General features: G+C 33.1%; 5 protein-coding genes across 6 annotated transcripts; 3 read left to right on the plus strand and 2 right to left on the minus strand.

Annotated features, from left to right (window-relative positions):
- Nucleotides 1–1020: 1020 nt before the first annotated feature.
- On the plus strand, nucleotides 1021–4156 carry LOC141706701 (protein trichome birefringence-like). Its single transcript, XM_074509501.1, has 5 exons — nucleotides 1021–2049; nucleotides 2462–2654; nucleotides 2805–2998; nucleotides 3120–3278; nucleotides 3496–4156. The coding sequence occupies exons 1-5, from the start codon at nucleotides 1241–1243 to the stop codon at nucleotides 3845–3847; spliced, it is 1707 nt and encodes a 568-aa protein (XP_074365602.1). The 5' UTR covers nucleotides 1021–1240; the 3' UTR covers nucleotides 3848–4156.
- Nucleotides 4157–5609: 1453 nt separating this feature from the next.
- LOC141684203 (peroxidase 15-like) lies at nucleotides 5610–7046 on the minus strand. The gene is made up of 3 exons (XM_074489060.1): nucleotides 6633–7046; nucleotides 6343–6508; nucleotides 5610–6116 (listed from the first exon to the last, which is right to left on the minus strand). The coding sequence occupies exons 1-3, from the start codon at nucleotides 7044–7046 to the stop codon at nucleotides 5710–5712; spliced, it is 987 nt and encodes a 328-aa protein (XP_074345161.1). The 3' UTR covers nucleotides 5610–5709.
- Nucleotides 7047–8571: 1525 nt separating this feature from the next.
- On the minus strand, nucleotides 8572–10444 carry LOC141706703 (peroxidase 15-like). Its single transcript, XM_074509503.1, has 4 exons — nucleotides 10123–10444; nucleotides 9749–9940; nucleotides 9482–9647; nucleotides 8572–9080 (listed from the first exon to the last, which is right to left on the minus strand). Exons 1-4 carry the CDS (start codon nucleotides 10333–10335, stop codon nucleotides 8662–8664), a joined length of 990 nt encoding a protein of 329 aa, XP_074365604.1. The 5' UTR covers nucleotides 10336–10444; the 3' UTR covers nucleotides 8572–8661.
- Nucleotides 10445–13491: 3047 nt separating this feature from the next.
- On the plus strand, nucleotides 13492–17953 carry LOC141706702 (protein NCA1). Its single transcript, XM_074509502.1, has 8 exons — nucleotides 13492–13663; nucleotides 14549–14818; nucleotides 14933–15161; nucleotides 15304–15449; nucleotides 15652–15739; nucleotides 15925–16071; nucleotides 17384–17533; nucleotides 17610–17953. The coding sequence occupies exons 2-8, from the start codon at nucleotides 14562–14564 to the stop codon at nucleotides 17673–17675; spliced, it is 1083 nt and encodes a 360-aa protein (XP_074365603.1). The 5' UTR covers nucleotides 13492–13663; nucleotides 14549–14561; the 3' UTR covers nucleotides 17676–17953.
- An 875-nt stretch (nucleotides 17954–18828) lies between these two features.
- Nucleotides 18829–21920, plus strand: LOC141706704 (actin-like). Of its 2 annotated transcripts, none has more exons than XM_074509504.1 (5): nucleotides 18829–19076; nucleotides 19911–19983; nucleotides 20184–20577; nucleotides 20810–21423; nucleotides 21600–21920. In XM_074509504.1, the coding sequence occupies exons 2-5, from the start codon at nucleotides 19924–19926 to the stop codon at nucleotides 21663–21665; spliced, it is 1134 nt and encodes a 377-aa protein (XP_074365605.1). In that variant the 5' UTR covers nucleotides 18829–19076; nucleotides 19911–19923; the 3' UTR covers nucleotides 21666–21920. The 2 variants fall into 2 exon arrangements, with proteins under 2 accessions (XP_074365605.1, XP_074365606.1); XM_074509505.1 differs by having other exon boundaries at nucleotides 19015–19076; nucleotides 19916–19983.
- The last annotated feature ends 6 nt before the right edge of the window (nucleotides 21921–21926 follow it).

The following is a 21926-nucleotide window of genomic DNA, read 5'->3' on the forward strand; positions in this document are numbered from 1 at the left end:
CAAACTAAATATATTAGCTTTTATTTAGCAAAAAAATAAATAATAATAATTTAGCAAAAAAAAATATACTAGCTTTACAACTCGTGCGATGCACGGGTCTTCAATTAATATTTTTATATTATTTAAAATTATAATAAATTTCATTTTGGATCATTACCTTATTAGTATATTTATGAATAACAATATAAATATTTGTTGTCGGAATTCGAACCTAAATCTTGGTTAGCGTATAAATAATAATATAAATATTTTTTGTTGGCGGAGTTCGAACCCGAGAGTTTTCGTAGTGTATAAATAATAATATAAATATTTGTTGTTAGCGGGGTTCGAACCTGGGAGCTTGAGTAGTGCGTATTCTTTTAGTATTTGAAACTAACGGTCCTGATCACTTGATTAAAAAGATCTGACGGTTATAAATGGGGATAACCAAACCAACCAAAAAAAGTATACCAAATTATACCTCATTCCGGTTATTATAATATAGTATAGATATCGTAAAATAAAATATTTTGTAATGTTATACATGTAATATATATATATATGATATTCAAGATTTAATATAAAATATTGAACATGATTCTAAAAATAATAGGTTTTGCTATGTTTTTATGCAAAATTTTACTTTCAGAACATAATTAGTGTCCAACAAAAAGTTAGTCTTAATAAAACTTTACTCGTTATATATAATAATAATGTAAACAAAAACTAACCCTTTTTGGATAACCATTTTTAATCATGTTGATCCAACAAGAGGAAACTACATTCTATAAAATATTGTTCCCTATATATTTCTTTATATTATGATTATTCTCTCTACATTTTAACCTTTTTATCATTTTCGTACTTTTAAAATTAGTAGAATATTTAATGAAGTATTACATATGTATTATAAATAACTATTTATTTCTAATATTGTTTTAGGAAATATTTATATATTAGGAAGTACATTCAACACACTTATCAGTTACTGCTATTGCCTATTGCCATTTGCCATCAGTAGAAAGCTTTTCATGGAATGATATAAACGTCATTCCTGTTACTTCTACTAAAACTGCTATTTTCCTCATTCAGTCATCTCTCTCTCTCTCTCTCTCTCTCTCTCTCTCTCTCTCTCTCTCTCTCTCTCTCCCCCCCTGCAAATTTCCTCCCTCCTTGTCTCTCTCTCTCTCTCCATGTTAGTTGACACAAGGTGGTGGTGACTGGTGGTGTATCTGCAGAAACAATATTTTCTAATATTCAAATGGGAGATGCAACAAAGAAATATTCACCTACTAAGAATGGAGGAACTCCATTAAAAGACCTCAAGTATCGTTTTTCTCTTCCAAGAACCAAAAAATCTGTGTTTATATCTTATACCTTTCTTTTCTTTTTCATTCTTTTCAGTCTTGTCTTGGCCTTTAATCCCATCTCTCCAAACTATTCTTCTTCTTCTAAAGTTTTCTTCACAAATATCTTTTATGGTATCACTTGTACTTATCAAAATGCCAGAGATACTTTTTCTTTACCTCAGAAGAATCTGAACCCTGAATTTAATGATCAACTTGGATTCTTTACTTCAGATATTACCATAGTTGAGTCTCCAAAAGTGAAGAATCAGAGTCAGAATAAAAACATGCATTATAAAGATGGTGTTTTGAAGTCAAATGTCACAAAAATCAAGGCTCAAAATCAGACTCAGAGCAAAGACTTGAGGCCAAGTGATCCAAAGGAGCAAAACAAAGCTGTGAATTCATCACAAGAAGAACATACTGCTACCAATGGAGATAAACGGATTGCAGAAAAAGGGATGGTTAAAAATTTAACATCTTCTTTGTCAAAGAAACAGACAAAGGACAATTCAACATCGAAATCGAAAACTCAGAAAATGATGGAGCAGCTGATGAATTGTGATTTTTTTGATGGAGAGTGGGTGAAAGATGATTCATATCCACTGTATAAGCCTGGTTCTTGTTCACTTATTGATGAACAATTTAATTGTTTTCTCAATAGTAGGCCTGATCAAGAATTCCAACAGTACAAATGGAAGCCAAAGGGTTGTAGTTTACCAAGGTTTGTGATCAAATTTTAACCTTTGACATGTTTAATAATTTTCTTGTTTTTGTGATCTTTCTTGTGTTCTGTTCTAATTTGAATTTTTAGTTCTCTAGTTTGAGCATGTCTTTGTCTGAAGCTACAGTGTTGAGCTCAAAATAATAATATCAGTTGTTTCGGTTGTGTTTTCTACTTTTCTTATTCGGACTCGGGACTTTTCGCGTTTATCATGTTCTCACGGGCACACAATAGAAAAACCGATAAACTATTTAGAAATGATTAATTAAAATTCGCACATGGTGATCTGTAGATAATGCTAGCCACAAGACAATATTATAGGGGTTCTTACAAAGCAAGATTTTTCTGGCAATTAGCTAGATTACATTTTACTGAACAAGAATGCTGATTAAAAAATTGTATCTGCTCATAGGTTAGATGGAAGACATATGCTGGAAATGTTGAGAGGAAAGCGATTGGTTTTTGTTGGCGATTCACTCAACAGAAACATGTGGGAATCTTTAGTATGTATCCTCAGAAACTCCGTAAAAGATCAAAGCAAGGTCTATGAAGCAACCGGCAACCAACAGTTCAGATCCGGTCTTTCTTTCTCCTTTATATTCGAGGTCAGTTCTTTGGTAGATTGGCCTTTTCTTGTTAATGTGAATTGTTGTACATTGTAGCATCAGGTGCCATTTTATCCATATTTAAGCTAAGATATTGAATAACTGAATAATTCTTTGCTGAAGTATCTGAAACTTTCTCGTTATTATCAGGACTATGGTTGCTCTGTAGAGTTCTTTGTATCGCCTTTTTTGGTTCAAGAAGGGCAAGTGCGAGAACAAAATGGATCAAAGCATGAAACACTCCGGCTAGACAAAATGTGGATGTTAGCCGACAAATACAAAAGTGCAGACGTTCTGATTTTTAACACTGGACACTGGTGGACACATCCAAAAACATCTGAAGGGTAAAGCTAGATCTACACTTATGTGAAAATGTGGTGTCATGATCTCATCCAATGTGTAAAATAGGTAATAAATATTGACCGCAAATTTTAGGAGATGATCAATTGAGACTGTATTTTGCAGGAAAGACTATTACCAAGAAGGATCACATGTTTATCCTGAACTAAATGTTCTGGAGGCCTTTCGGAAAGCCTTAACCACATGGTCCAGATGGGTGGATGCTAATGTAAATGCTACGAAATCCCTGGTTTTCTTCAGGGGATACTCTGCTTCTCATTTTAGGTAATGATCGACAAAATCAGTGTCATTTTACAGTGTTTGTATGTTCATTTCATACACTGTCAAATATTGAAAAGAAGAAATTAACGACAGACAAGAATTCCCAGACGAACTCTTTACCATACATGTTTTAAAATTGATTCATTCACAAAGGATCCCATTTGCAACATAATGACATTGTTTTACTACTTCAATAACTCTGAGATTTTTGTATGTGCAGCGGAGGGCAATGGAATTCAGGTGGACAATGTGATCACCAATCTGAACCGATAAAGAACGACACATATCTTACACAGTATCCAACAATGATGAAAGTTGTGGAGAAAGTACTGCGGAATGCCAAGACCCCAGTATCTTATTTGAATATAACAAGATTGACAGATTACCGAAAAGATGGTCATCCATCAATGTATAGGAAGAAACACATGTCGTCGAAGGAGAAAGAATTGACCTTGCAATTTCAAGACTGCAGCCATTGGTGTCTTCCTGGGGTACCAGATTTATGGAATGAGATTTTATATGCAGAATTGTTGAGAAAACAATACCAGATGCAGCAGCAACAACATAGGTAAACAAGCATGGACATAAAAGTTTGTTATGTACAGTAAACTTCACATTTCTCCCCCTCCCTCCAGTAAATAGGTGTTTTTTTTCAAGTTCTAAAACCAAAATATACAGAAAAGATATGCACCATAGATATTGTCCAAACATTGCAGAATAGTGACAGAACAAGAACTGTCCCTAAAAGTTGTTTTTTCGTTTCAAAATGATATACGTTAATGTGGACGTAGCATTACTCTTTTTCAATTATGTGTTATAACCGATGAGATTAAACTAATGACTGTGATTACTGTGCTAATCTAGTATTTGCAGCAGGCTACTTTTGTGTGATAATCATGTTTCTTTCATTTTGTAGTATAAGCATGCTAAGATGTGGAAAATCTTTAACCAAATTCCAATATATCCTAATGGATATAATTTAATATCATTGGTCAATATAGCAGTTAGAATTTAGGCTACCCTTGGGTCAATATTAGCAGTTAGAAATGAGATCAAGACTCACAGCTTGTTGTTTTTGCACTAACACATTCTTCCTGCACTTGATGAAAAAACTTTGATCTCTTTTCTCACATGAAAAGTTTGACACATTATGTCAACAATGTGTTACTTTTAAGTTTTAACACATGACTTGGGGCCTGGGGCTTGAAATTGAAGTGGAGTCTTGGTGAAAACGAGTACTCAGAGTCTCAGACACACACCTTTAATGGCCTTGGTCCATTTTGCTTTAAATTTTGGACATCTAACTACAAGGGTTCTGGTAACCACAACCCTTATCGGTGACATTTAATACGAATAATGGTGAAAAGAACCGCAGAAGAATAATCTGAAAAATATAAATGTGATCAATATATTGTGTTACTAGATTACGATATGAAGAGGGTAAAATATACGCAGATCATTACCTGTATTTGTAAGAGTTGCGCCTTTCAAAAAAATGGTTGACATCAACTTCCGTTAAGTCTTTCCCAAATGTTTACATTTGAGTTGGGCACCGATTAATATTAGTGAGTATAGTGGAGAGAAGTAGTGGATATAGTTATTTTAAAAATTATGGAAAATTTTGAAATTTAAACAATTGGAAGATACATCCCAATAAGGATTAAATTTTCAAAATAATGACATATTGTAGAAGAGTTTGAAAGAGTTCTATCCTAACACCGGATGTTGATTAACAAATCACTATAACTTTGGTTATAAGTTTTTCAATAGGTGAATACTCTTCTCTATATTTGCTAAACTTTTTTATTCGTGCTCTTGTGTTCTTGTGTGAGGAGGTTGAAAAAATATGGATTCGAGCACTTGATTGAATTAGAAGAAGCGAAAAAACTGATAATTATTTGAGTTGTGTTTTTATTTATTTGTTTAGCGATATCATATGTTTTTAGTGACAATAAAGGTGCGAGTCCGGATAGCATTCTGACGAATCCATTGTTTTAAAAGGAGAAAAAACATTTCAACAAATTATAAAAATTTAACCATCATTTTGTAATTTACGCTTTAAATATATTATTTAACGGTGAAGACTTAACGAGTGTTGGCGACAACCATTTTTTTGAAGGGCGAAAGTAAAAATTGGCCACTATTGTGAGAATTTAAAATTTTGGCTATTATTCTGAAAATTGGTGTAAAATGCGGTCACCCCTCCATAATTTACTCATCTTCTGACATGTTTTAGTTGAAGTACATTTTCGAAGCCTAATAAAAGCAAAAGAGAGAAGCTCTCTTAATCAATACAAAGTTCGACAAATTACATTATGCAAAACAGGATTTTATTCGTCGTTTGCAGAAATTTGAATACTCGCGTAACACCCATGCATGCCTCTCCGGAGTATTAATCAGGCTGAACTAGTCTGGATGACTGCGTTAAAATGTACTATTGATTCACTCTCCTGCAATTTTGTCTGATCTCTCCCATATTTCCTGTTAAAGGCATAATATTTCCCATCTTAATCATCGACTTCACAAAGTTCAGGAAAAATGCAGTTTGGTTATTGCTAAATCTGTTAACAAGCGCAACTGAAGAAGCCATGTTTCTCGAGAACAATTGCTGATCTGAAGAGAACAGCCCCTTATTGTTCTGTAGACCAGTGTAATACTGATTGTCAAATCTGTTAGGTGTAATTGGATCAAGATTTGCGAATGCTCCATTGACACTACATGTCTGCCGAAGAGCTTTAAGGCGCACCAGGCTTAGTGTCGGATCAGGCTTTCCAGTTCCCCTGAAATTGTAGAGACGATCCCTGATAATTAAGCATCGTCCTCTTCCAAACGTATGTGCACCTGTAATTGCAAAATCAAGCAAGAAGATATGAGATGTGTAATTGAAATAAGATAGCATGGTCCTATAATCACAATTTGCAGATAGTTATGCATGTTAAGGGACAATGGCTAAGCATGACTAAACATTTATCATCCTGTAGACCAACCAACGTTACAGATAGGTCATCGAACTCAAAAAGCTTAAAATGAACAACTGAATTAGATAAAAGTTGCGATGAAAGCATACCTGATAAAGCAACAACGTCAGTTATAGTAAGGCCAAAAACTGCAAATTTTGAAATTATGACAGGCAAGCTATCAGAACCTCTCGGGATACGCATATTCGCTTTAGTGGCATTTGCGATTCTTCTATCTCTTCTCCCTAGTTGTACATTCCATGAAGGTCCACCCCCCTACATATACATCATATAAATTATAATCTCTTCGACGTGGGACTGGGGTGTTACAAGTACAGTAACAGTGTAAAAAAGAAAACACATGTTAATTATCGAGATGGAAAACTGTTTCTTGTAATACCATTGAAACAGCAGCTTCAGCAGCAATAGCAAGAATATCAGCACAAGAAACAACACCAGGGCAAGATCTCTCAACTGCAGCTTTCATATTATCAACTACTTTAAATCCTCTAGCCGATTGTGCATTTGAAATCGCGTCTTTCTCTGACTGAATGGAAGGGCTGTCATCTAACAAAAGCGAACCATCACAACCCCGCACAAAGCAATCATGGAAATGAAGACGAAGAAGGGCCGGTCCGATACGAGCTTGAGGAGCAGATTGCATAGCCTCCACAAGAACAAATTTGATAATTCCAGCTACATTAGGACATGTTGTGGAGTAATAACCAGGGCTTAGTTGAGCTTTTGATTCTTGACTAAATACTATCAAAAGAATCAATAGTACTGTTAAACAAGAAAAACTATACAGAAACATTTTTACTGCTTTGTTGATGAAATTTGCTTGTGCAGAGGTTCAATTTATACACTTGCATGCATGCCTTAGAAAAAAGTTAACAGTCAGTTTTGTATTCTTAATCTATTGAGTTTGTAAAATGCGCATTATTCATTCATGAATAATATATGAATGCCTCTGATTTCTACAACTGTGTACAAATTTTAACAATTAGCTAGTCTATGATGTATCATGTTTATTTTCTGCAACCTTTTCATGATATATAAATAGGTTTCATTGTATATATTTCTTCATTCTGAGTGGCAAGTTCGGTGAATGTAATTAAATTACAATTTAAAATTTGGTATTTTGATACTTGGTATTTTCCTGTTTCATCGAAAATGTGCTTGCTTATTAACTTAGAAAAAATGGTCTTTTTTTTTGTTTTCAAATGCATTGAAGCCTATTTTCACTGTATATTAAGAAATTATCAAAGCCCTCAAGATTATACTAAGATGTATAGAACGGATAATACTGTAATTAACACAGTAGAAATGATTGATATTGGAGATTTCGGAAATCGGAATTATTCGGTTGAGCTACCGATTTGCGATTTATCGGACGATTTTTTTAAAATCGGATGATTTATCGGCGATTTTTAAAAAATCGGTCGATTTCTATAACAGAGCTTGGTCCTATTAATAGGCAATTGTTAATATAATTTAATCTTAATTTAAACTTTCGTGAATGGCATTGCTTTTCTAATATAAAACAAGGGTTTGTGATCGTGAACGCATGTTGAGCGCAGAAATTTATAAGTAATGCTCATGGTCTAGTTGTTGTGTATGCTCATTGGACACACACTATAAAAACCGATAAAACAATACAAATGCTCATAACAACTAACAACTCTATCAGTTGCATGTTTTTCACAGGGATAAGTTGTCTAAAATCTGTTCATCTCTTTGCCTACAGCCAAACACAATTTAAAATTTTCATCATGTACTTCTGAAATGCAGTTATGGAATTTGGTTGCAGGCGTTTTTATGAAGCAAAACATACATCCCATGTTACATAATCAAATTCTTTTATAACTGTGAATTATTAGTAAGTAGTATTTAGAAAATCATTCAAAGAAAATGAAGCATACTAAGCAAAAATGCTTAAGCATGTTTATAGAGATAACAACTTAGTTTTATGCCATTTGGTTTTGACAAACTTTAGTCTTGGAAGCTGTTGAGTTTTTTAAAAGAATAAAAAAAATATCAAATAAAAAGGTGATTAAGTTGAGTATTTATTTAGGCGAATTGATGCATGTTATTTTCACGGCTTGTACTATAGCAAATCAGGGCATTTACGACTTTTTTTAGTGAAATCGTCGTAATTGAGCCAATTATGACAGACATTTTTCATCTTGCTCGAATAAGAAGTTCGACATTTTGTCACAGATCTGCATTGCATCGCAAGTTAAAACACTAGAACCCACTTCTGGAGTTTAATAATAAAAAAGAGTATCAATAGGTAAACTTTAATTTTTAGTTTCTCTAAGAAAATTTAAGTTCAAGAAAAGGGTAAAAATATCAGTTCTTTTATTATTCTTTGACCATCTCCCCACTGATAGCTAGTAAAACACTTCAAGTAGTCTATGTAAACTTACTCATTTCTTGTTCACTTTCCTACAATTTAATCTAACCTGTCCTTTTTTCCCTGTCAAAGGACTAATATTTCCCATCTTAATCATCGACTTCACAAAGTTTTCGAAAAATGTAGCTTGATTCTTGCTGTACGTGTTAACGATATCGATTGTGGAAGCATTAGTTGTCGAAAACAATTCCTGATCTGAAGAAAGAAGCCCCATATGGTTCTGCAGATTGGTGAAATACTGATTGTCAAATGTATAATTTGTCACTGGATCAAGATTTGCCAATCCTAAACCGTTGCCAGTTCGCGGGCATTTTCTTCGTAGAGTTCTCAGGTAGCTTGTGCTTATGGTTGGATCAGGCTGTCCAGTGCCACTGAAATTGTAGAGCCGGCCTCTGACAACTCTGCATTGTGCACTTCCAAATGTATGAGCACCTAATTGAGCAATCAATCATGAAATTAGCTCTGTTGGAAGGAACTATCAAATGTTACCAGATAACCAAGTTGTTTAAATTTGAGTTAGTTCTTTGAATCATTTAACGTCGATTAGAGTGCGATCAGATAGCTCAATTAGTAAGGGTTAGAAAGTATAAGATTCTGTTCGGGCATTCCTTAACCACCTTAAGGTTTTAGATGGACTGTTTACTTAACATGATATCAGAACTCGATTTAGGGAGGGACTCAGGTTCGATCATATTCGGGCCTTCCTCTACAAGGTTTAAATGAACTGGTTACTTAACAGTAAGGACTTGGCTCTTGTCGTCTCAGGTTTTGGAAGTACTCTTATATTTTGGAATCAAAATAGCCCAAAATAGCAAAAAAAATGTTGAGTTTACCTGATAAGGCGACGACATCAACTAAATCAAGGCCAACATTTAAAAATTTCAAAGTGATGTTGCCAAGGTTATCAGATCCTCTAGGAATGCAGGAATCTGCTTTTGTCCGGTTGGCTTTTTTGCTATCCCTTCTTCCTAGTGGTACCTCCCACGAAGGACCGCCTGACTGTAAACACCGATTATTATCATATTAATTACAAATCTTGTGCAAAGCTGAAGATGTGAGGTACATAAAATGTTGAATGCAAAATAGATATGTTTATATACCATTGAGACAGCAGCTTCAGAAGCAATAGCAAGAATATCAGCACAAGAAACAACACCAGGGCATGATTTCTCAAGCGCGGATTTCATATTATCAACTACATCGAATCCTCTAGTCGAGTTTGCATTTGATATCGAATCTTTTTCTGTTTTGATGGATGAGCTGTTGTCTAACAAAAGCGATCCATCACAACCCTGGCTCAGAAGAAGGAAAAAAACTGGTTAGACAATTACAAAAAACTCCCTAATATCACAAGTTGCAACAGACAACATACACGTCTGTTCTGCTTCTAACATTTTAAGGTTTTAGAAGAACGGGTAATTTAACGAGACAATAGATTGACTTATACGCTACAACTAATAATATACAAACTTACATTGACAAAGCAATCATGGAAATGGAGGCGAATAAGGCTGGCAGCGATACGAGGATCGGATTGTAAAGCCTCCTCAAGAACACCACTAACAATTTTAGAGACATTAGGGCAGCTTGAGGAGTAATAGCAGGTGTTCAACTGAGCATTTGATACATGAACTAATGCTATAAAAATGGTTAATATAGTAAAGCAAGAAAACTGATACACAAACATGTTATTGCTAACTAGTTAATTTGCTAATTGTGCAGGAAGCAGAGGATTTTGCATAAGTTTCTACACAAACTTGCATGTGTGGAAGTCTTAGTGTGAGATTATTAGTACACGAGAGTTAGAACAGTCTTTATATACAAGTAAAAATTGGCACATATTTTTATATATGAATAGATGATATTTCTACAACTGTGTGCAAATTTTAACACTTAGTTCGAGGATAACATATCATGTTTATTTTCTGCAAACCATTTTAAGATTTGAAAGAAGGGCAAGCATAACAAATCTTATTTCATCATCGTCATCGTCATATCCAATAATACCACTTATAGCGTACGCAGCCTTACTCTCATTCCAAATAATGAAGAAACTATTTCCTCAAAAGAACACCGACTTGTGTGTGCACAAATATGCGTGTCCTAAATAAAAAATGATAAACAATGATATATAAAAGTAAGCGAGACAATAACTTGGCGCATGATTTTCTTCACATGAGACTTATCTATTTCGTAAAAAATTATCGGTCAAAAGTAGTGGTCGGAAGTATTTTCTGCAAATCACCATCTTTAAACTAAAAAGGAAAGTATGTACACACTATAATAGCATACCCCAATTCAAAATCAAATAATAAATTATTAAAAAAAAAAATTAAAAGTAACCTTTTTTGATAACCAGGTGTTCAAACCAGTTTGCTCATGGAATTAACACTAGAGTGGCAAGCCGACGAAGTCCCGATCTCAACCAACTGGGTAAAACATTCAAATAGTAGTGATAATTGTTTTAATCCTCATAATTTTTTCGAAATTCTAATTTCAACAATAAGAGTGTAACTTATATAATACCAAATGATTGATGGGCCAAACTTGGGAAGTCTAAATTTCTAACTACACATGATGGTGATACTAACATAAACAACCACATGGAGTAGAATAATTCTGTGAGTTGCAATTTTAGGAGTATAAAATATGTGTAAGTTGTAAAATGTCTGAGTTTGAAAAACAAGGACAAGTTCATTATTGTGAATAAAATGTGATCTTCATTTATACACAATGTTTCTGTTAACTAAAATATCTGAGCTTCACCAGGAGTTGATCATCTAGAACTCCACATTGTTTTCATAATTTACAGGGTGATGGTCAATAATATCACATTTGGGAAATGCGGTCAAAAATATGAACGAAATACACTTTTTCGTATTAGGTATTTGAAATATATCATCTCAGCCCGGGTATTTAACATAATATTTTATTTTTTTATAGTTGAAATACGCTTTCTGAAACTGGGTATATGAGATACGCTTTTTCAGACTAGATATATGTCCGAATACCCATTTTCAGACCGGGTATTTCAACCAAATTATTTTTTGAATTTCTTTGAAAAATGCATTTTTACACAAGAAAATCAGAAAATAAAATTTTTTGAGACAACCAATCTGAGAATGGGTATTTGATCAGTAAAAATGGTCAAAATATTAAAAATGGGTATTCTTGTCACTTCGTACCAAAAAAGTGTTATTTTTGTCTTTTTTCTAATTTATAAATACCCATTAAACTAAACCAGAAAATAAATCAACATCATTATTTAGAAAATCACAAGATATGGGCTGAGCTTATTAGGACATGGCTAATGGCCTCTTTTTTATGATTGATAAAAATGTGCAGCTGCGGCCCAGATCTGATGTAAAACATTTGAGTTGGGCCCATTTTACGGCTCATTTCTCTATAGAAAGGCCCGCTTAGTTTTTTAGACCAACCCAACTATAACTAGGTAAATTTTGTGAAATGTTAAATCCAATTTTGTAAGTTTCGGAACAAAAGCGTAGTAAAAAAATTAAATTATCCTCACATTAATTTTTTCCTAAGATTGTTAGATTTGCATCCAGGGCATTTTAGTCTTTTTATAGTCTTTTGCTCCGTAATTTAAAATACTGTCCTGAATTTAATATTTTCCTATATTTTATTCTTTCCTTTTTTCAAATGAAATTATAAATGTAGAAAATAAAAATATAAGTATATATGGTATGAGTTAAAACTTGAGAAGAATTTGCTCTCTAATAGTTTCAATCAAACATAAAGTGAAATTTATTTTAATGAACAAAAGATAATTTCCAACTATTATAGAACGAATAATTTGTTAACATAGTATCAGAATTTAGGTTGATGAGAAATTCAGATTTAACACAAAAGATAAATTATTGCCCCAACGATGGACGCCCCATAATGGAGTCCAAACAGAGGCGGATCCCGGGTTCAAACTCCGGAGAAACACGGTCTATATTTTGTGGATATATTTTTATATTTTTAAATTTTCGGTAGCACTTTAATATAATTTTAAAAATTTAAATAATAAAAAAGTAAAATTTTATTTTATGAGAGACCCGTATCCCTTATTAGATTCTTCTTTGATACAAGTTAGAGAAAATATTATCAAAATAATAATATTATCTATATATTATAAATTGCTGGATAACTCTTTCCTAAGGTTTGGTATCCATATTTTGGTTCGGATATAATTTTTAACTTTAATTTAATCCAGTGGACTATCCATTTTTAGGGTTGATATACATATTAGGTTTATAAAAGATCCATATATTTATTATGACCCATTTTAATTATAGAAATTTTGCAATACAATTTTAAATATGAATTATGTTATTTATGGTAAGTTTTTAATACAAATTTGAAATAAACTTTAAATTTTGACAAATCTATTTATAAAAATAATTTCATAAAATATATAGTATAAAAATAACTTATATAACGAAAGTAATTCCTAAATAAATTTATCATAATATGCAGATGTAATACACTTATTATATAGATAGCTTAAATTTTCAAAATTATATTATTCAATTTTAATTATAAATTTATTTATTTATTTTATTAAATAATTTTTAAAATACCCTGTGTGCAAAACACGGGCTATAAACTAGTAAAATTGAAAGTGTCTATCAACTTAAATTTTAAAACGACCAGTTCGTTAACACTATTCCGACCCAATTGTGAAAGGACCCGAGCAACAACTTTTTTATTTAAAAAAATCATCATCTCTAATATAAAGATGATTGAGAAGTTTTTCAATTTTCACCTATTTACTTGTACTTTTCATTGATTTCAAATTCTCAGATATTTGTTATACTTTAAATTAAAACCTTATCACAAAAAAGAAAGGAAAAAAAGGTAGTCAAGTCTTGTTTTCTCATCATTTTATTATTATCCTCTCCTCCAAGAGACAAGAACTCCCCAACACAACCTTTTATTTCAATCCAAATTACGTACTTACACACACTGAAATAACACACACAAACCACAACAATTGCTGCTCTTTCAAGGTTTGTTTCATTTTTTTATCATCTTATTGTTTTTTTATTATTTTTATTATTATTTATTCTTGAAAGTCAGATTTGAAGTATTGATATTGTTAATTAGGGTCATTAATCTTTTGATGTGAAATTGAAAAGGGTTATTTCTTAATCAAGATTTGATCTTTAATTGTTACAATCTCACCCTTTTGTTTTTATCAATAATTGCATTTAAATGGTGTTTAGATATCTCAATTATTGTGTGGTTGTATATGTATGTATGTATGTATGTATGTATGTATGTATGTATGTATGTATGTATTTATGTATGTTTTTATCAAGAATTGAGGTTCACTTTATATTTGTAATTGATCAGCTTGAAAAATGGTTTCTTTTTCAGTTGTTTGATTAATGATAGACCTAGGTTGTGTTTTTATACTAATTGTCATATATATGATCTTGATTGGTTTTTATTTGTCATGTGATCTCATTTTGCCGGTTAGATTAGTGTATGTAAATTGTATGTGTATGTGTGTGTGTTATTGATGCCTGGCCTTATCCAGGATTAATATGGTTTCAAAATCGTAACTTTAACTATTGTGCGCATAATTAGAGTGCCATTAGCTCCCTGCATTTTTTACAATTTGCTAATGATTACTACAAAGTTTTCTTTGATCATTTGCAGTTGCTTTTAACTTGAAAGTATATACATAAAACTGTACTTCCGTTATTCAAATCAGAGTTTGTTGTTTTTCAAGAAATAGGAGTTGTAGCTGTATTTGATTGCGTATTAATATGTTACCGATATCAGCATTTTTTTTGGTTTTTCCTGATTTATGCCTCTTTGCTCCAAGTAAGTTTTTTGTAATAGTGTACTAAAAAAGGTTACTATTTTATATGGTTATTCATTTACAGCGTGTTGACAAAGATGAAGCCTGTCTGTCCTTTTGCGAAAGTCGCTCGCCCTGATGATGGATCTTTGAAGAAACCTAGTGGAAATAAGCAGCATCCAGCGTGTGAGGCTAAATCTAAGCCGGAGTCTACTGAATCTGCCACCATTTCTCCCAAATGCCCTTTGGGATATGATTCTGAATCCTTCAAGATTGGACCCTTTAGCTGCATGATATGCAAAGCACTCCTTTTTGAGTGTAGCAAATGCGTTCCTTGTTCACATGTTTACTGCAAGTAAAGTTCTTTGTTTTCTTCATCTGTATTTTTATGATATTAGCAAATTACATCCTGCTTCTAACTTTTTCCCCAATTTCTGCTAATATATTTCTCCACAATTTGAAAATACAGAGCTTGTATATCACGTTTTAATGATTGTCCTCTGTGTGGTGCTGACATCGAGAGTACCGAAGCTGACACAAATCTTCAGAGTGTTGTTGATCGCTTCATCGAAGGTCATGCAAGGATCAAACGACAAGTTGATACTGAAGGAAATGAAGTAGTAGGTGAAAAGAAGACAGTGATATACGAGGATGTGTCCCTAGAAAGGGGCACTTTTCTGGTTCAACATGCAATGAGGGTCAGTTTGTAACATGTCCCCACTTTTTTTTTACCAGTCTTGTTTTATATTTGATTGTCGCAGGCTTCTAGATTGTGGGTTCACTAATTAATAATACACTAATTTGGTTTGCTTTGTCTGTGTTATTTTGTTTTTCATGTAGGCATTTCGCGCTAATAATGTAGAAAGTGCTAAATCTAGACTTAATTTATGTGCGGAAGACATTCGAGAGCAGTTAGGAAGATTGGGGAACACATCAGAGTTGTGCTCACAACTAGGAGCAGTTCTGGGCATGCTTGGGGATTGCTGGTCTGTGCTATTTCCTTGTATCCATTCTTTTATTTTTCATGATTACTGTTTTGTATGGCTGCTCTGCCAAAAAGGGCCTCTGCCTGTGAGAAATATACGACTAAGCTACATGCTTTCTGCGTGATATATTTAATCCGTGAGCAAATTACTTGTAAAAACTTAGTAGTGAAGACTAATTGTAAATATATTATGTACGATGCAGTCGAGCTACAGGAGATGCTAGTTCTGCTGTCGGTCATTTTGAAGAGAGTGTGAACTTCCTATCTAAAGTGTCAGCAGATGATTTGGAGGTAAATCCTTGGACACTTTTGTCATATTCTTCATACTAACTATACTGTTTGCATGTATTATTTATTCATATTTCTTGACCCAAGTTTTAGCTATACTTGTCTAAAAGCTTGTTACAGTGAAGCAGTTGATTCAGAACCTCCTTTTTTAACCCTTAGAGTGCCTGCTTATTTTTTTGTTGATGCAGATCAAACATACACTCTCTATTTCATTAAATAAAATTGGAGATTTAAAGTATTACGCGGAGGACTTAGAAGCTGCGCGATCATACTATCTTCAAGCTTTGGACATGCGCCGAAATGCTATGAAGCATCCCTCCAGTGTTCCTTCTCAGGTTAGCACACTTTTGTCTCTTGGCTATATAAATATATATAGGGGTTGGTTCAGATACATAGTTACATACTATGATTATCCTACAAACCTTCAAACTAGTAAATCATATTTGTATTTGTACTGAAAGTTGTTGTTACATAATAATTTCTTAAGTTTATATTTAGTGAATTTATTATATATGATTTATAAACTAATTTATATTTAAATTTCAATAGTAAATCCTTTTTGTATCATTAGCGAATGTGAGTTTATATATTTAAGTGTTCAAGTTTGTATACATAAATTTTTTATGTGTACATTGTATCTAGTTTTACTATAAATATGTGTGTGTGTGTGTGTGTGTGTATTTACATGATAACACCAACTTAACTCCATCCTTAAAGACTTCTGGCTAGACCTATATTATCAGCACATTCTTTTTTTTGAACAATAGAAGCAAGAATCTTGCATTTGCTCCATCTTTACTAATAAGCTGTCTGCTCAGAATTGAATATCCTGCGTGCAAGTTGTGGGTTGTGGCATGATAATAATGTGATGCAGGACGAGGTTAAGAAAATGGTTGGAAACCGGGGATAAAACCCTACTCCGCAGAAAATTGATAGAGACACGTATAATTAATTTATAAAATATGTTTGTTAACGAATTACACTTAATTTTAATGATTAATATGTATTACAATTTACAAGAGTTTATGTTGAACCCTTATTACTTGGTAACTAAATTCCTGATGAAAAGAAACACTCATATTCACCAATACTTATTTTCCAAAACCAATATGCTACCATAATAAAATAAAGGAAATAAATCTTTTTTATTACTTAACTACCTACCTAGAATTTTTCTAGTAATCTACATATCTTATGTAATTAAATTAAAATCAACTTTATTCCTGAATAATTACATCAAAATAAATGTAACTGAAAATTATTTTCTTGTTCCACTTTGTAATGCCATTAAACTATCATGACCTTAAAATTTTCATTGGGATCAGAAATTTGGCAGCTTGTAGCAGTATGTCCAAAACATGATATTCCTATGCACTTTTGATTATTATGTCATCGTTCTTAGCTTGTACAACCACAGTATAGGAGGGTCTCGGATTCACGTACGTGCAAATTTGATTACTGCATGTGCAAATTTGCTTTCGTATACAGATATAAGAGTTGATATCATTCATCGCAATTTTTTTGCCTATTGTTTACTTGACTTTTGTAAATATATCACCTGTAATATCTATTATGTAGCATGTGTTATATATTTTCTAGATGTAATGTAGAAAATGAGCTAAAACTCCTTTTCCTTCTGAACTCCAGAGTATAGATGTGGCTGTTTCTCTTGCCAAAGTTGCTGATGTTGATAGAAATCTTGGAAATGAGAATGCTGCTATTGATGAATTTCAAGAAGGTATTAAATTACTGGAATCTTTGAAATTGAATCCTGAAGAAGGTGGCCTCGAACAAAAAGTAAGTATTTTTCTTTTGCACGATATAATCCAACTTTGAAGGGGCTTTTTGGCTGACATTTTGTTTCCACGCGCAGCGGCTCTCTGTACTGGACTTCCTGAACAAAGAAGTTGTCAAGAAACAAACCAATTCAACTTCGTGAGATCTTGTTTGTTCCATTATAAAGTTAAATTAAATAAAAGAATCTCTAAGTTGGAGTTTTACAAGCTTGTTATATGTAGTAAAGTTTATAAACTTACGGAGTTCACATGTGCATTGCACAATATAGGTGATAGAAACTAGTTTTGTTAGGTTACTGTAATCCCCTCCGGTCAAGGTTTCTTTTATGTGCTAAAAGGAGCCACTGTGTGTAAACTGTATGCTTTGTTAAATAAGTGTGGAGAACACTATATCATGGTAATGCAGGGTTGTTTTTTGATCTGTTCTTAAGTAGGTGTTACACCTGGTAAACACCATTAAAACCTCTTAATAATATAAAGATCTCATATTTTTCTTGTTACAAGTTACTAAACATCATAAATCTAAACAAAAAAACATAATAATAATTCATCAACGTTATTAAATACAGCACATGTATCCCTTCACTTCTTTTAATAGATGTCATAGTTGATAACTTCTCCCGATAAATTAATAGTTTCGATAAATAAATATTTTTTTCGGTCTTATCATAATAGAGAGACATATATTTTTGATCTCAATTACTGAATAATCTTGATTATTGAATAAAATATTTCGGTCTTAAAGGTATTCATTTATCGAGATTTAACTGAAGCAAAAATAAACATGTAAAAGAATTGTTGACTTGGTGCAAAATTATCGTTCTATAAATATTATTCATAAATATTTTTTTTAATGAGAAAAATATTATTAACCACGTACTTAGGTGACTTATCTAATTACATAATGTATTTTTAATGGCAGAATTATAATTTTTTTAAAAAGAGCCCTTTTTAAATAATATTAAATGTAAATTAAAAATATTATTAAATTGTACACCTTATTGTAAAAATTGTGAATAGGATTTCTAAGTATCACTTGCAAGTTTTTCAAAAGAAAAGTCAGAAATTAATTATATAGAGTGTAATTAAGTTACCGAGTGAAAAAAAATATTTCATAAGTTTTCTGAAAAACCAAATCATTATTTAACCAAATATCAAAAAACTCATAAACATTATTTATAAAAATCCTTTGATTTACAAACATTATGTAATTTTTTGAAATGAAAATTTAACAAAATTAAAGCTAGTATAAGTGTGTGTTGTGTGTGTGTTTAGGAAACATTCTGGTACATAGAAAAGGAGGGAAACAGAGAATGAATAAGCCCATAAGAAACGGTCTTTAATAATAGGAAATTAAGGGGAGGAGGAGAAAATATGAGAAACATTTAATTTTTATAGGATGTAGCGTACCTTTCGGTTTTCAAGCTCAATAAGAGAGCATTCACTCTTCTTTTTCATCCCCCTCATTTCTTATTTCTTCATCCATCTCCTTCTCCTTCCTTCCTCTTACCTTTCATCTTTTCGGTTAGGATTTTCGTATTGCGGTACGTTGTTCGATGCATTTTCTTGTTTTCGTATTGATCATGCATTTCGGATTTTTTTTATCGTGTGTTTCTTTCTATCATTATGTGAATAGTTGCTCGTGCATTTTGACTTATAAGAAAACGTTACTTATTCATTTATCGAAAAAGTGTGTACAAGTGTATGGGTAGACAGGCAATAAGTTGCGCCTCAATAGGTCGTTGAATAGCAATCCCTATTTGACGAAAAATATATTATGCAGTCGTAACATTCTTATTCATGACATTTTGATCATGGATTTTGACATCTTGTAAAGTTTTAATAATTTTAGAGTGATAGCATGTAAAGATCTTATGATAATTGTTTCGGTTATGAAGCATTTGCATTTTGATCCCAATGTATACATGTGATTGGTTATGTTAGGATGTTATATAATTTTCAATGAATTAGATTTTTAAGTACACGGGAAGGGATCAATGACCTTGATCCCGCTTCTTTTGTTCCCGTGTGCTTGCAAAATGTTTAAATTATTGTTTTTCGAAGATTGAATTTGTTTCGATCTGCAAGCTGTATTTTTGTGTTTTAGATATTGAAATGTTTTAAATGTATGAAACTGACCATGATAAAAAAAATGTTGAAATGTCTATACATCCATGATTGCACAGTAGGGGGCTGTTCCCGGCAATTGTTCGATGGGATACAGCTGACGTAATGTTTCGTCGCGGTAGCACTTACCTGCCACAATGAAACATTGCGACTTTGCGGCTGGTGTATCCCAGCCAAGTTGGCTGTGGATAATTTTCTTTGCACAGTAAAATCATATACGTTAATATCAATTATAAATGGTGTTTCTGCAGTACAGACTAGAAAATGGCAGAAGCAGAGGATATTCAACCTCTCGTATGCGATAATGGAACAGGAATGGTCAAGGCAAGTCTTAAACACTCATTAGTATTGTATAGAAGTTCTTTGTTTCTGTTACAATGCACTACACCTAGACATCACCCACGTACTTAGACATCGGTTTTCAGAATTTTTAACATCAGCCCAGAACCGATGTCTATTGACGTTTTTCCAGTAGTGATGGTTTGGAGAAATACTAACTGATGTGTTGATTTCGACGTTATCAGGCTGGATTTGCAGGAGATGATGCTCCAAGAGCTGTCTTCCCTAGTATTGTGGGTCGTCCTCGACACACTGGTGTGATGGTTGGTATGGGCCAAAAAGATGCCTATGTTGGGGACGAAGCTCAATCAAAGAGAGGTATCTTGACTTTAAAATACCCGATTGAGCATGGAATTGTTAGCAATTGGGATGACATGGAGAAGATTTGGCATCACACGTTCTATAATGAGCTGCGTGTGGCTCCAGAAGAGCATCCAGTTCTCCTTACAGAAGCTCCTCTCAACCCTAAAGCCAATCGCGAAAAAATGACTCAGATTATGTTTGAAACATTTAATACTCCTGCAATGTATGTTGCGATCCAGGCAGTTCTTTCTCTTTATGCCAGTGGCCGTACTACTGGTGAGCAGTTCTTGAACTTTCAAAGATTTCGTGTAATGTTTATTAAACATTGTTTAAAACAAGTTTTCACAAGGGTTGAAGTGATCTTTCACAGCAGTGTACACATTCTACAATTATCTTCTTCCAGTAGTCTAGACAAAGTTATTGCAAAATTCTAGTGTGAAATTTGCTTCATTCTTATTACATCCACCTATTCTTCTCCATCAGCTGATATATTTTACTTTCTTAATAGGTATTGTTCTGGACTCTGGTGATGGTGTTAGCCATACAGTACCTATCTACGAAGGCTATTCCCTCCCCCATGCAATTCTGCGTCTTGATCTGGCAGGTCGTGACCTCACAGATGCTCTCATGAAGATACTGACTGAACGTGGTTACTCGTTCACCACAACAGCAGAGCGTGAAATTGTAAGAGACATGAAAGAGAAGCTGGCCTACATTGCTCTTGATTATGAACAAGAGCTAGAAACATCAAAAACCAGCTCAGCTGTGGAGAAGAGTTTTGAACTTCCTGACGGACAGGTGATAACCATTGGTGCTGAACGATTCCGTTGTCCAGAAGTCCTCTTCCAGCCATCGATGATTGGAATGGAAGCTGCAGGAATACACGAAACCACATACAATTCTATCATGAAGTGTGACGTGGATATTAGGAAGGAACTTTATGGAAACATTGTTCTCAGTGGTGGAACGACCATGTTCCCTGGAATTGCTGACAGAATGAGCAAGGAAATCACAGCATTGGCACCAAGTAGCATGAAGATTAAGGTGGTGGCACCACCAGAGAGGAAGTACAGTGTGTGGATTGGAGGCTCTATCTTGGCATCTCTCAGCACATTTCAGCAGGTTCTGATGTCAACCTTTGTATTATGAAACACATTTACTGAACTCCTTAAAAAATATATCTTATATTTCTAGTTCATACTATTTTAAGAATCAGAATCTACCAATTCATAGTTTTCAAACTGCAACAAGTGCTCGAGATAGAAATTTCACTAATATTGGGATTATATTAAATGCAGATGTGGATTGCAAAGGCAGAGTATGATGAATCTGGGCCATCAATTGTTCACAGGAAATGCTTCTAAGTACTTGAAGCTAACAGAAGTGGTGGTTGCAGATGTGGAAAAGCTTCTGATAAAATCTTTAAAGCACTGGCTTATTTTCTGTTGTTTTTCAGTTTTATATGTTTCTGATCCACTCCATCTCTTCGCCTACCATCGGAGGCAGGATCATACAAAGATTCAAATTTCCGTCAATAATTATTTGTAGAAGATTGTTAATTCTGATTATCCAGTGAATTTCATACTATATTTTTAATCTTATTATCTACTTTAATGTAATGGTAA

Source organism: Apium graveolens, chromosome 2 (assembly GCF_009905375.1).
Source record: "Apium graveolens cultivar Ventura chromosome 2, ASM990537v1, whole genome shotgun sequence".
In the NCBI taxonomy this organism is placed as follows: domain Eukaryota; kingdom Viridiplantae; phylum Streptophyta; class Magnoliopsida; order Apiales; family Apiaceae; genus Apium; species Apium graveolens.